Genomic DNA, 13,912 nt, shown 5'->3' with positions numbered 1-13,912 from the left:
TTAGTAAATTTTCCTTAAAAAATTTAATTCAGATGCAATTGAAGGAGCCTGAAAGAATAGTTCTTGAGTGGCACTCACAGAGCTATTGCCTTTGACCTACACACTAATGTAGGGAGCAAAGATTATAAATTAAATCAATTACCTGTTAAGATCTCTTCCATCAGTTTGAACTTTGGGGGACTCCAGTAGACTCAAAGCAATGGCAGCCTGAAGATCATCTTTGTTCTCATGAGTAAGGTCTATTACTTCTGCAAGATACATTGAACTTCAATTAGTCTACATGCAGGAAACACTGCCCTCCTGTCTGTATTGCAGGAAAAAAGTAAAAGCATTAACAAACCTAGATATACTCAAACTCACACATGTTTACAAATGCCAAAAACCTAAACAAAACATTAGCAAACAGAATTCTGCTAATGTACAAAAAAAGATTCTATATTAAGACCAAGTTGAGTTCATTGTAGGAAACACTGAGTTAACATTAGAAAAGAGACCAGTAAAATTCACTATCTTAACATTTCAAGGAAGAAAATGATAATCTCAATAGATACAGAAAAAGTAGTTGATAACATTCAACCTCTATTCAAGCATAAAAACTCTAAATTAACTAGGAAGAGAATATTCTTAGGCTGAGAAAGAGTATCCATGAAAAGCCCACAGCACACTTTGTACTTAATGGTGAAATGTCAAACACATTTCCTTTAAAGCCAAGACTAAGATGTCTACTATCAGGGCTTTTTTGTTCACTATGGTTCTTAAAGTTCTGGTCAGTGCAATAAGGAAAGAAAAAATAAATGTTTAAAAAATATGAGAATTGGAAAATAAGAAACAAAACTGTCATAACTCATAGATAATGATCACCTACAAGAGAAGCCCAAAATAATCTATAGTCAATAGTTGTAATTAATAAAATGTGGTTAGAAAAAAATTCAGTAAATTTCTATACATGGATAATGAAGAATATTTAATTTAAAAATAAAAAACCCACAAAATTGTAGTAATCAAGATTGTGGGCTACTGGCATAAAGACAAACATACAGATCAAGGGAACAGACTTCAGTGGAATAGAAACAAACCTCATATTTACGGTGAACTGCTTTTCATCACAGGTAGAAAGATAAAACAGTACAGAAAGACTATATTTTCAACAAATGGTACTGGAACAACTGCATATTCACACACAAAAGAATGACTTTAAACCTCTACCTCACACCATTTAAAAAAATAACCTTGTGACCACATGATAACAGCGAAAACTGTAAAACTCTTAGAAGAAAATACTGTAATTCTTTGTGATATTGGATTAAGCAATGGCACCTTAGAGATGACATCCAAAGCACAAATAACCAAAGCAAAAAAAAAAAAAAAAGATAAATTTGACATCAAATTTTTATTTTTTTTAATTTTTTTTCACATTTTTTAATAAATCTTTATTGTTTAGATTAGTTGTTCCTTTTTTCTCCCCATAGCTCCCCTCCACCTAGTTCCCACCCCACCCTCTGCCCTTATCCCCCCCCCACACTGTCCTCATCCATACGTGTACGATTTTTGTCCAGTCTCTTCCCACATCCCCCACACCCCTTCCCCCGCCCCGCCCGAGAATTGTCAGTCCACTCCCTTTCTATGCCCCTGATTCTATTATATTCACCAGTTTGCTCTGTTCATCAGATTTTTTATTCACTTGATTTTTAGATTCACTTGTTGATAGATGTGTATTTGTTGTTCATAATTTGCATCTTTACCTTCTTCTTCTTCCTCTTCTTAAAGAATACCCTTCAGCATTTCATATAATACTGGTTTGGTGGTGATGAACTCCTTTAGCTTTTCCTTATCTGTGAAGCTCTTTATCTGACCTTCAATTCTGAATGATAGCTTTGCTGGATAAAGTAATCTTGGTTGTAGGTTCTTTGCATTCATCACTTTGAATATTTCTTGCCACTCCCTTCTGGCCTGCAAAGTTTCTGTTGAGAAATCAGCTGACAGTCGTATGGGTATTCCCTTGTAGGTAACTGAGTTTCTTTCTCTTGCTGCTTTTAAGATTCTCTCTTTGTCTTTTGCCCTTGGCATTTTAATTATGATAAGTCTTGGTGTGATCCTCTTTGGATTCCTTTTGTTTGGGGTTCTCTGCACTTCCTGGACTCGTAAGTCTATTTCTTTCACCAAATAGGGGAAGTTTTCTGTCATTATTTCTTCAAATAAGTTTTCAATATCTTGCTCTCTCTATTCTTATGGCATCCCTATAATTCGGATGTTGGTACACTTGAAGTTGTCCCAGAGGCTCCTTACACTATCTTCATATTTTTGGATTCTTTTTTTCTTTTTGCTTTTCCAGTTGGGTGTTTTTTACTTCTTCGTATTTCAAACCTTTGACTTGATTCTTGCACTCCTCTGGTCTGCTATTGGGTGTCTGTATATTATTCTTTATTTCAGTCAGTGTATGCTTAATTTCTAGTTGGTCCTTTTACATATCCTCGAGGGTCTCACTAAATTTATCAGCGGTTTCTAGAAAATTCTTGAAAAACCTTCAAAGTGTGGTTTTGAACTCTATATCCAGTCGTTTGCTTTCCTCCATTTCTGTCATTTGTGATCTGTTTCTTTGTCTCTGCATTTTTTATGCTTCCCTGTGTTGATAGAGTGGCTTTCTGTGCTAGGTGTCCTATAGGGCCCAGTGGCTCAGCCTCCCCAATTACCTGAGGTGGACACTCTTGGTGCACCCCCTTTGTGGGCTTTGTGCACAGTCTGGTTGTAGTTAAGTCTTGATTGTTGTAGATATCACTGGGAGGAATTGACCTCCAGGCCAACTGGCTGTGAGAATCAGCTGTGCCTACAGTGGGAGAACTTCTGTGCTGAAGACACCCTTATGAGGCAAGACTTGCTTCAGTGGGGCTTTGGTGCTCACTGAGTCTGCCCCCTGAGTGTGTCCCTTATGGATCTAAGGAGTTGTAATCTGATGGTTCCACTCTGACCACTGGATACACAGGCTCTTGGATCTCTAAGGAGGTGCTAATTTAGCCTCTGCTTGAGGCTACCCAGTAGGAGCTACGGAGAGATCTGCAGGTTCCTTTTCCTTGTTTGGGTTTTGGAGGTGCCAGATGAGGCCCAGCTGTGAAGCAATGCAAGCTGCTGGGGGACTTGGGCCTTCTTTTGGATGTTCTGGGTCTTTCTGACCCAGCTGCAGCTTGTTAGGTAATTTTAGCTCTCAAAGGGCCAGCCCATTCATATGCAAAAGCCTCTGCACACAGCTTGGGTGGGGCAGGGTCTCAGGGAATCAACAGGGCAGAGCAAACAGCTATGCTGATCCTCAGTCCTGCCCTAAGAGGTCCCGGGTCTCAGTGTCCTGGTAACCGCTGCAAGCACCTCTGAGAGAAAGCCGCCCTCCAGTTCTGCCCACTGCCAGACAGTTCAGTTTCTCTCCGTATGAGTCTGGGTCCCCAGAGACTTGCCCGGAACTGGAGTCAGGGCCGCCGGGAGCTTCTGCCTCCCTCCCGATTGCAAAAGACACTGGCGTCCTCCGTTGCCAGCCCCTTTCTGTGCACTCGAGCCTCCGTACCTCTGCACTTTACTTCCGCATCTCCTCTGAGTCTCAGTGTGCTTTTCTCTTTCCTTCTAGTTGTAGAATTTCCACTCAGCCAGCCTTCCTGTGGTTCTGGATGATGTCTGTTTTGTCTTTTAGTTGTATTTTTGAAGTGGTTGTGCGAGGCAGCAATTTCAGGTGTTTACCTATGCCTTCATCTTGGTTTCCCCAGCTCAAAATGTTTAAAAACCCACAAACCTTGGGCTTCAGAGGACACCAGCAAGAATGTGAAAAGAAAACCCACAGAATGCAAGAAAATTTTTGCAAATCAGGTATCCAATAAGGTACCTATATACAGACTACCTAAATTATTCCTGCAACTAAATAATGAAAAAAACAAATGCCCAGTTTTTTAAATGGGCAAATAATTTGCATAGACATTTTTTTTTGAAGAAGATATACAAATGGCCAATAGCACATGAAAAGATGTTCAACATCATTAGCCATGCACACGTTACATGAATCAAAATAGCTCATAGCAGCCTTGATTATAATAGCAAAAAATGTGAACAAACCCCAAAGTCAATAAATACATAAACTGTAGTATATTCAGACCATGAAATACTACACACCAGTGAAAATACATGAACTACAGTTATAACTTTCAACATGGATGGGTCTCCCAAAATATTGATTTAAAAAGATCACTATGTGCACCAGACATATATACATGTAAATGTATATGTACACATATATACATACACACACACACACACACAAAGAATATTCATACCAGCATTATTCAGAATAGTTCAAAATTACAAATAGACCAAATATCCATTAACACCATCTGACCCAGCTGATGGTTCCTTTCCCTTGGAAGCCTCCTTGACTTCCACAGTACCACTCTCCTGGTTCTCTTGGTCTTCCTGATCTCCCTGGATACTCCTGATCTCCCCAGACCACCCTTCACTGCGAGTGCCGGCTTGTTTAGTCACTGAACCTTTTCTCTTTTCTATACTGACTCCCTTGACGAGTTCATCCAGTCCCATAACTTTACATACCATTTACAGGTTTATGATTCCAAGTTGTATATCTATCTCCAGCGGATCTCTCCCCTGAACTACACATGTGGATCTCTACTGCCTCTTTTTTTATATATCTATTTTTATTGATTTCAGGGAGAGAGAGAGAGGGAGAGAGAGAGAGAGAGAGAGAGAGAGAGAGAGAGAGAGAGAGATACAAACAACGACAATGAGAGAGAATCATCAATTGGCTGCCTCTTGAATGCCCCCTAATCCGGGCATGTGCTCTGACTAGGAATCAATCTGTGACCTCCTGGTTCATAGGTCAATACTCAACCACTGAGCCACATCGGCTGGGCTCCACTGCATTTTGACACTCCACCTGAATGTCTAACAGGCACCCAAACTTAATATTGCCAAAACTGATCGCTTCATCTTCCACCCCAAATTTGCCCCATCTACAGTTATTCCCATGTTGGATAAGTGCAACTCCATCATTTCAGCTGCTTAGCAAAAAACCCTGGAGTCACCTTTAACTCCTCTTTCACACACCCCTTGTCTCCTCTGTAAGCAAAGCCCACATAGCAGCACTTCTCACTCCTTAACCACTACATCCCAGTTCACCCAACGCCATCTGCTATAGCCTCCTCACTGGTCCTGGGCTCCCTGCTCCAACCCATGCTCATTACCCACTACCCAACAGAGCAGTCAGAGTGACCTTAGAAAATGGGAACAGTTTACATCGCCCTTCGGATCCAGATTCTCCAGTGGCTTCCATCTAACTCAGAGGAAAGCCAAGCACTTACGCAAGCTATGCATGATCTGCCTCCTGTTCTCTCTATGGCCTCATCTCGTATTGCCCTCCTCACTCACAAAGCCTCAGCTCTGGCCTCCTTGCTGCTCCTTAAGCAAACCAATGTATATTCCCCCCCAAGGCCTCACATGACTTACCCATTCTCAAAAGGCTCATCCTATTTCAAATCTAATCCTCAAAACTTTTTTCATTCCATCCTTTATTTTTTCTCTATGGTACTTAGCATGTTCTGATATGCTATATAATTTGTTTGTTCGTCTCCCCTTGGAAAACTAAGCAACATGAAGGCAGGGATTCTTATTCATTTTGTTCATCTTGTTTATTTTGTTCATCAGTGCCTGAAAGAGTGCTTGGCACATAGAAGGGGCTCATTAAATAAGTGTGAATGAATGAATCACAAAAGTGCTTAAAATTGTGCCTGGCACATGGTAATGGTTTAATCATTAGCTATCATTACCATTCTTTTCGAAGGGCTGATGTGGCAGACAGAAAATTCACACACACTCATCTGTTATTTTTTGCGAGTTCAAGCAGGACTGAGACAGGATGTACTTACTTGCTAATACTTCTTTGTTGGCAGCACTCCGCTCTGCCTCAGATGGTTCTGTAGCAACAGGGTCCTGACTGGGCTCCTTCACCCTTTCATCTGTGAGAAGACTGACTGCCAGAGTGATGTCACCATTACTGGCCTAAGGAGGGGGGAAAAGACTTCACAAGTAAAGCATCACAGCATTTCAAATGAGTGCGTTAATTTCTTGCTTGGTTATAACTCTTTACTACCTGGAGACACGGAGTAAGTCTAGGCATAAGTCTGGGGGCGGGGGAAAATGGTGCAGGATAGTAAGGCACTGTGTTTAAAACATTCTGTAGTGGTGACCACACTTGTAATTGTTTCTAATATTTTATTAGGAAAACTGTCTAACATTTACAATAGTAGAGGGAATGTATAATTGAACCCATGTACCAAGGTGGTCGATCTTGTTTTATCTATTCTGCCAGTCTCTCCCAGATACTTTGAAGCAATTCTTAAGCATCGTATCAGTTTATCAGTCAACATTTCAGAATGTATCTTTTTAAAACTATAACCCCTTAACAGTAGGTATCAAGTTTTTAAGTAAATTACTTCAAAGTTCCCTGACTCAAATATCCTTTAGTTTGTTTGAGTCAGGATCCATACCAAGTTTATACTGTGCAATTGGTTGATATGTTCATAAACCTCTTTTACCCTGTCGGGTTCCCTGCACTGCAAGCCTCCCCCATCCATTTACATGTTGAAGATACTGGGTTATTTGACCTGTAGAGCTCTGTCCCTACATACACTTTCGTTTAGGCGTTAAAAGAGCTTGAACTGACATACCACAATAGGGACAGCTGTTTTAAAGCCTCTTGACTAACAGAAGCCTTGAAACTAACCTTCAGAGCTTCTTGAAGGAAGGAAGGGTCCTGAATGCCCGTGATTTCTCTCAGCTGATTTAACAGCATTTGGCAGCTCTATGTTTGAGAAACAAACAAACAAAACCGCAGACAAATGTCAGTCAGAAAGTAAACCTGGATACATTTAAAGAGTATAAGCATCTTAACAGACCGGAGACTCGCCTCCCAGCAACACGGTATGACTGCTGTGGGGTCTAGTCTCTCAGAATGTGCCCGGCTGCCACGCAGGCTATTCTGAGCTGAAAACCATTACAGCCTAACAAAATAGGAAGCCACCTTCCCCTTTCCCACCTAAAGAGATTCAGACGAAAGCCTGCTTCAGGAAGGGGCCCGAGCATCATCCCCACACTCACGTCAGCGCATGTGAATTAAGTGCAACCCATTGTTTCTGAGTCCACCTAGCAAGAATTTGCTTGCCACTTGGTCATTGACCAGTGAATTGCCTATTTCCCCTCAGGAATCCCAGACTCTTCTCCAAACTGGCATATCTGCCTCATTTTGCCTCAGTCTTTGGAATGTGCATGCCTATATGAATATTCTGTGTGCGCGTTATTAAAATTTGATCTTTTCCTATTAATCTGCTGTACGTTGTCTGAATTACTCAATCAGCCAGAAGAACTAAAGGAGTAAGGAAAAAGTGTCCCCAGCCCCAACACTGTCATGACACATTCTGAAATGCCACATCTATTACTCTCTTCAAAGTTTACTCGAGGAAAATACCTACAGAGGAAATATGAGTAAACAGTAAAACTGGAAGTATATAAAACATTTAAGTGTAATATTCTCGCCTTAAGGGATGCTTAAAGCGCCTCTGTGAGCAGCACATAAAGTAAGGAGGTCATACACGGAGTGCAGGGATTCTGCAGGGATGTGAAGATGTGCTATTTTAAGCTTCACTGCACATACCATTTGTATGTGTCATTTTTTTTTACTGACAATGTTTCTAATCATGTGATTAACAAATGATATCACCAACATCATATTTAAAACTTAGGTTTAATTGCTTAAATGAAGTATAAAGCTAGAATTTTCTGAATTACAAATAAAATTCCAGGGGGACTACACTATGAAATGTTTTCACTGATCTGAATCATGGAAAACCCTATCTTGTGGTAACTCCTGGCTACCTCAAGATCAGTTTATAGCCCCCTTTCAGCCTTAACATCTTCACTGGAACACTCTGTCCTGTTTTGCTCAAAAGTTAACACAAAACAACTATTTACAAGTAAGCTCAATTTAAACAATACGCTGTCTAACTGAAGACAATGATCATTTAGATGAATATTGAAAACAAAATAGTTCCAATTTACTTCATTGAGAAGACATCTAATTTATACCATTCCTAAGGTTACCCCAGAGCTAAGCCGGGCCTCAGTACTTACTGCTTCACCACTGACTGTCTCTCAGCTCGTAATACGCCTCAAGTGGCACTGCCCATTCACTGCCGCTGTAACAGAAACAGCAGCCTGTGTTCCTCAACAGCTGCGGCCAGGACAACACTTACGGGTCATGCGACTAGAAATAACTAAGTGCAACACCCCCGTAGGCAGTCTTTCTGTTCTAGTGCAGGTCACAGTCATAGGCCAGAAATGGAACCGACGCTGCTGAGACCAGCAGTCTCTGAGGCGGTGAGTCTTGTCAAAGGAAGTCACTGCCTATGGACTGGGAGAGTGACTCTCAGACTAGCAGGTGTCCAGATTTAGCCTTGGCAAATGCCGAAAACAAAAGCATGTGGTTTTAGAAAAATAAAATGTTAAAAAGTTTTCTCCAAACGAACTCTAATTCCATTTTATTTTATTGGGTAAAGGTATGTGAATCTATACATCTTAATCATACTCAGTTTTCTAAGAATCAAAATCAACATATCCCAAAAAGAGGGGGGATAATTGGGAGGGAAATGAGTAGAGCATTAAACCTACATCACATCTTCACCTTAAATTACTCTGAACATCAACTGACACTTAGGATTCACAGAAAATAATCCCAACAAAAAGTAATAAGTAACAGAGGCTGCTTACTTTTAGCCAGGTGTTCTTCTAAACACTTCACATGTATTAATTAATTTAACTCAGAGTACCAATGTCAATCAGTGAAACATGGTATTCAAATATTAAATAATTTACTAATCATTATATTTGTCCATGGATTAAAGTCCCTTTCCCCTTTTCCCACTTTGTAACAGGTAGCAGGGGACAGCAATACATCTAGAAAAATACACCCAGGAAAGGAAAATACTATGTTTCCCTTTTTTTATTATTTTTTAAAAATATTTTTTTATTGATTTTTAGAGAGAGAGGAAGGGAGAGGGATAAAGAGAAACATCGATGAGAGAGGAAGTCATCAATTGGCTGCCTTCTGCACAGCCCCCACTGGGGATCAAGCCCGCAACCCAGGCATGTGCTCTGACTGGGAATCAAACTAGCGACCTCTTGGTTCCTGGATCAATACTCAACCGCTGAGCCATACCAACTGGACTTAGTTTCCTTTTTTTAAAGTTATTGGGCAGAGGTGACAACTTTGTAAAATCATTTTGTACCGCTCTAAGATGATGTTCTACATGTAAATTCAAATCTAAATTCCTCATCTTGCTAGTTTTCAAAGATTCTACCCTGCCCTACTTACTCAACCTTTTCTCCTACACCATCCCTTACCTCACAAACTCAACTGAAGTGTTTATATTATTTCTAGTAATACCTCCTACATTTGACTGACCATGGAATGTTAACCTATTGTCAATGGTTAGATTCATCTTTTTTTTTTTTAAGTGTTTTTATTGATTTTACAGCAAGAGGAAGGGGGGGAGAGAGAGAAAGAGAAACACTGATGGGTTGCCTCCCACACACACCCCGACTAGGGACTGGGGATAGAACCTGCAACCCAGTTACATGCCCTTGATTAGGAATCGAACCCAGGACCCTTCGGTGCCTGGGCCGAGGCTCTAACCACTGTGAAACACCAGCCAGGGTGCATGACTCAATCTTAATAAATATTCAACTAAACCTAATTTCTTAAACAGTACACACAATTAAAATCCTATTAAGTACTATATACTAAATGTTGATTTTATAGTAACATTCCAACCAAGAGCACTAGGACCCTGCTGTATTACTAACTAATGGTTTCTCCTGGGACTGCACAGGAAGCTGATTTGAATATTAACTGCACCACCACCATGCTGCTATATATAGTACACACCCACGAGACAGGATAGAGCTTGTGCTCCAGTCGTGATCAAGTCAAATAACTGGCAAGAGTCAACAGGTCCGCATTTCCTTAGATGAATTCACATTATTTTCGTAAAACAAGAAATACTCTCGCCTCGGCCCAGGTGGCTCAGTGGTTGACGTCGACCTATGAACCAGGAGGTTACAGTTAGATTGTTAGTCGGGGGATATGTCCAAGCTGTGGGCTCAATCTCCGATTGTGCAGGAGGCAGCCGATCAATGATTCTTTCTCATCATTGATGTTTCTCTCTCTCCCTATCCCTTCCTCTCTGAAATCAATAAAGGTACATGTAAAAAAAAAAAAAAAGTACTCTACACTCGCCCAGAGGCAGTGAAGAAAGAGGCACCAGAAAGAAGGAGCTCCCACTCTGGACCTGGGCTACTTGGCGGTTCTGTGTAACCCAGTCCACTCCTCAGGACTGAGGTCTGCTTACAGCAACACAGTAACTCATCCCATAACAGGCAGCAAATAGGATTAGCAGACAATAAAAACATTAAGCATCAAGTTGTTGTAATAAACAATAACTGGCCTAATCCTACAGCAACTAATTAAAACTCTTTGTTCAGATGAGGCAAATTGGTGAGATCATTAATTAAGAATTTTATCTTAAAATGCCCAGTTTAGTATTGGGACAAGGAGCAGCGAGGGATGCTATTTCATTACTCTAATACATGCATTTCCTGAACTCAATTGTCTATTCTTATAAAGACATTTCTATGACGATAAATTAAAAAATAACACAAAGTGTTTCTATTGGTTGGAGCACCCTCACGTACACCAATGGGTGGTGGATTCGATCCCCCATTAAGGACCTGATTGATGTTTCTCATTTTGATGTTTCTCTCTTTCTCTCTCCAACTTCCTCTCTCTAAAATCAAATAAAAAATAAAAAAGACCCTAAGTACATATTGATAAATGTTCCTCTACTCCAAAGAACTTCTAAGGTGTGCCTAATAAAATTTCCTCCAAAATTAAACATCTGGCTTTCTAATTTTAAAATAAAACTTAAGTACACAAGAAAAGCAAAATAATAATTTTAGGAGTTAAAGAAAATATATAGCAACAACTCCAGAAGTCCAGTATAGGCAACAGGGTCTTAATGTATGCTGAGACTGCTGCTAATCTTTCCAACTTCCACAAAACAAGAACAGTCCACAAAAGCCCTGGTGCTTTTTCCGTTTTTCTTCCAGCAACAACTCTATGTTTGTCCAATTTACTGATGAAGCAGAAAGCTAACATACAAACAAGAAAAAAATTCTGAGATGACCTAAATTAAAATCGTAGAGGACAGAGAAAGGGACAGAACAGTGGCCGGCTCATAACTGTGGACCAGCTTTGATTAACTAACGGCTGCTCACATTCTGGTATATTTGCTGGAATTTAGGATTAATTTCCAGGTGGCTATAATCCACAGGATCGGACACTTCTTCCTTACAGACTCTGTCACACCTATCCCAGATCTAGCCTCTTACCTTCTCCCATCCCCTTTGTCTAGAGCAAATGTAAATCCTTTCAGAAGGGCTTAGAATAGATCTTTCTCTCCCCACCCCCAGTGATGTATAAAAACATTGCAAAGTTCCAAGAGGATGGATGGCCATGCTGCTGTGGCTGGTTTACACTCCATGCCCCAAGACGGCCCTCTTTCTCTTTATTTACTTTTTCGGCTCACAATGACCTGATATACCCTTTTATTTAAAAACACTTCAGCAGTACAAGTTAAGATTCTTTGTCTAACAGTGCCATAAGGCTATGACTCTCTAAAAATGACAAATAGCAGTTTTTTGTGGACCCAACTAAATCCCCTGAAACAGGGTACTCTATAACTTATGTTAATAATGCAGAAAGTCATTTGAAAATTACTGTTTCAATTCATTAACTGGCTTAAAGTTTTTCAAAAGCTTTAAGAGCTTTTAAAATTTAGGTCTGGGGTGGGGGGTGGGTGCAGGCTAGAAGGGGTCAATGGGGATAAATAGGGGAAAATCTGTAATACTTTCAATAGTAAAGATAAATTTAAAAAAATTTAGTCACTCATACAGTATAGAGGGGTTTAAGTTGGAATTAAAAGAAAAAAAAAGATTCTACAACTAGAAGGAAAGAGAAAAGCACACTGAGGCTCAGAGGAGGTGCGGAAGTAAAGTGTAGAGGTACGGAGGTGCACGCGGCAAGGGCTGGCAACTGAGGACGCGGCTATCTTTTTCAATCGGGAGGGAGTCTCAAGCCCCCGACTGCTCTGAACTCCAGTTCCCGGTGAGTCTCTGGTAACCCAGACTCATACAGGGAGAAACTGGACTGTCTGGCAGCGGGCAGAACTCGGAACTCGAGGGCAGCTTTCTCTCAGAGGTGCTTGCAGCGACTATTGGGACACTGAGACACAGGCCCCTTAGGGCAGGTCTGAGGATCAACCATTGCTTCTTGCTCCACCCTATTGATTCCAAGACCCCGCCCCACCCAAGCTGCTGCAGAGGCTTTTGCATATGAATGCCCTGGCCCTTTACAATCTGAAAAATTACCTAACAAACTGCAGCTGGGTCAGACAGACCCAGAACTTCCAAGAGAAGGGCCAAGGCCACACAGCAGCTTGCATTGCTTCACAGCTGGGCCTCATTTGGGCACCTCCAAACCCCAAACAAGGAAGGGGAATCTGCAGATCTCTTCGTAGCTCCTGCTGGGTAGCCTCAGGCAGAGGCTAAATTAGCACCTCCTTAGAGACCCAAGAGCCAGTGTACCCAGTGGTCAGAGTGGGACCATCCAGATTACAACTCCTCAGATCCATAAGGGACACACTCAGGGGGCAGACTCAGTGAGCACCAAAGCCCCACTGAAGCAAGTCTTGCCTCATAAGGGTGTCTTCAGCACAGAAGTTCTCCCACTGTAGGCACAGCTGATTCTCACAGCCAGTTGGCCTGGAGGTCAATTCCTCCCAGTGATATCTACAACAATCAAGACTTAACTACAACCAGACTGTGCACAAAGCCCACAAAGGGGTGCACCAAGAGTGTCCACCTCAGGTAATTGGGGAGGCTGAGCCACTGGGCCCTATAGGACACCTAGCACAGAAAGCCACTCTATCAACACAGGGAAGCATAAAAAATGCAGAGACAAAGAAACAGATCACAAATGACAGAAATGGAGGAAAACAAACGACTGGATATAGAGTTCAAAACCACACTTTGAAGGTTTTTCAAGAATTTTCTAGAAACCGCTGATAAATTTAGTGAGACCCTCGAGGATATGTAAAAGGACCAACTAGAAATTAAGCATACACTGACTGAAATAAAGGATATTATGCAGAGTTCCAACAGCAGACTAGAGAATCGCAAGAATCAAGCCAAAGGTTTGAAATACGAAGAAGCAAAAAACACCCAACCGGAAAAGCAAAATGAAAAAAGAATCCAAAAATGCGAGGATAGTGTAAGGAGCCTCTGGGACAGCTTCACGCGTACCAACATTCGAATTATAGGGGTGCCAGAAGAAGAGAGAAAGCAAGATATTGAAAACCTACTTGAAGAAATAATGACAGAAAACTTCCCCTACCTGGTGAAAGAAATAGACTTACAAGTCCAGGAAGCACAGAGAACCCCAAACAAAAGGAATCCAAAGAGGACCACACCAAGACACATCATAATTAAAATGCCAAGAGCAAAAGACAAAGAGAGAATCTTAAAAGCAGCAAGAGAAAGACAGACAGTTACCTACAAGGGAGTACCCATACGATTGTCAGCTGATTTCTCAACAGAAACTTTGCAGGCCAGAAGGGAGTGGCAAGAAATATTCAAAGTGATGAATGCAAAGAACCTACAACCAAGATTACTTTATCCAGCAAAGCTATCATTCAGAATTGAAGGTCAGATAAAGAGCTTCACAGATAAGGAAAAGCTAAAGGAGTTCATCACCACCAAA

At 41.1% G+C, this 13,912-nt stretch overlaps 1 protein-coding gene across 12 annotated transcripts in view; it reads right to left on the bottom strand.

Annotated features, from left to right (window-relative positions):
• Positions 1 to 13,912, bottom strand: part of USP28 (ubiquitin specific peptidase 28) — a 72,503-nt gene that overhangs the window by 43,254 nt on the left and 15,337 nt on the right. For 11 of the 12 annotated variants that reach the window (XM_036324294.1, XM_036324302.1, XM_036324303.1 and 8 more), the window contains exons 2-4: positions 6,767 to 6,844; positions 5,910 to 6,042; positions 143 to 248 (exon numbers count right to left, since the gene is read on the bottom strand). In XM_036324294.1, coding sequence (XP_036180187.1) covers positions 143 to 248; positions 5,910 to 6,042; positions 6,767 to 6,844 — 317 coding nt within the window. Of the gene's footprint in view, positions 1 to 142; positions 305 to 5,909; positions 6,045 to 6,766; positions 6,845 to 13,912 lie in introns of those variants that run through there. The other variant, XM_036324301.1, reaches the window with a different exon arrangement.

This window comes from Myotis myotis, unplaced genomic scaffold (genome assembly GCF_014108235.1).
Source record: "Myotis myotis isolate mMyoMyo1 unplaced genomic scaffold, mMyoMyo1.p scaffold_m19_p_10, whole genome shotgun sequence".
Classification (NCBI taxonomy): domain Eukaryota; kingdom Metazoa; phylum Chordata; class Mammalia; order Chiroptera; family Vespertilionidae; genus Myotis; species Myotis myotis.
The sequence above is the reverse complement of the archived record's forward strand: the minus strand, read 5'-3'. Positions and strand labels throughout refer to the sequence as shown.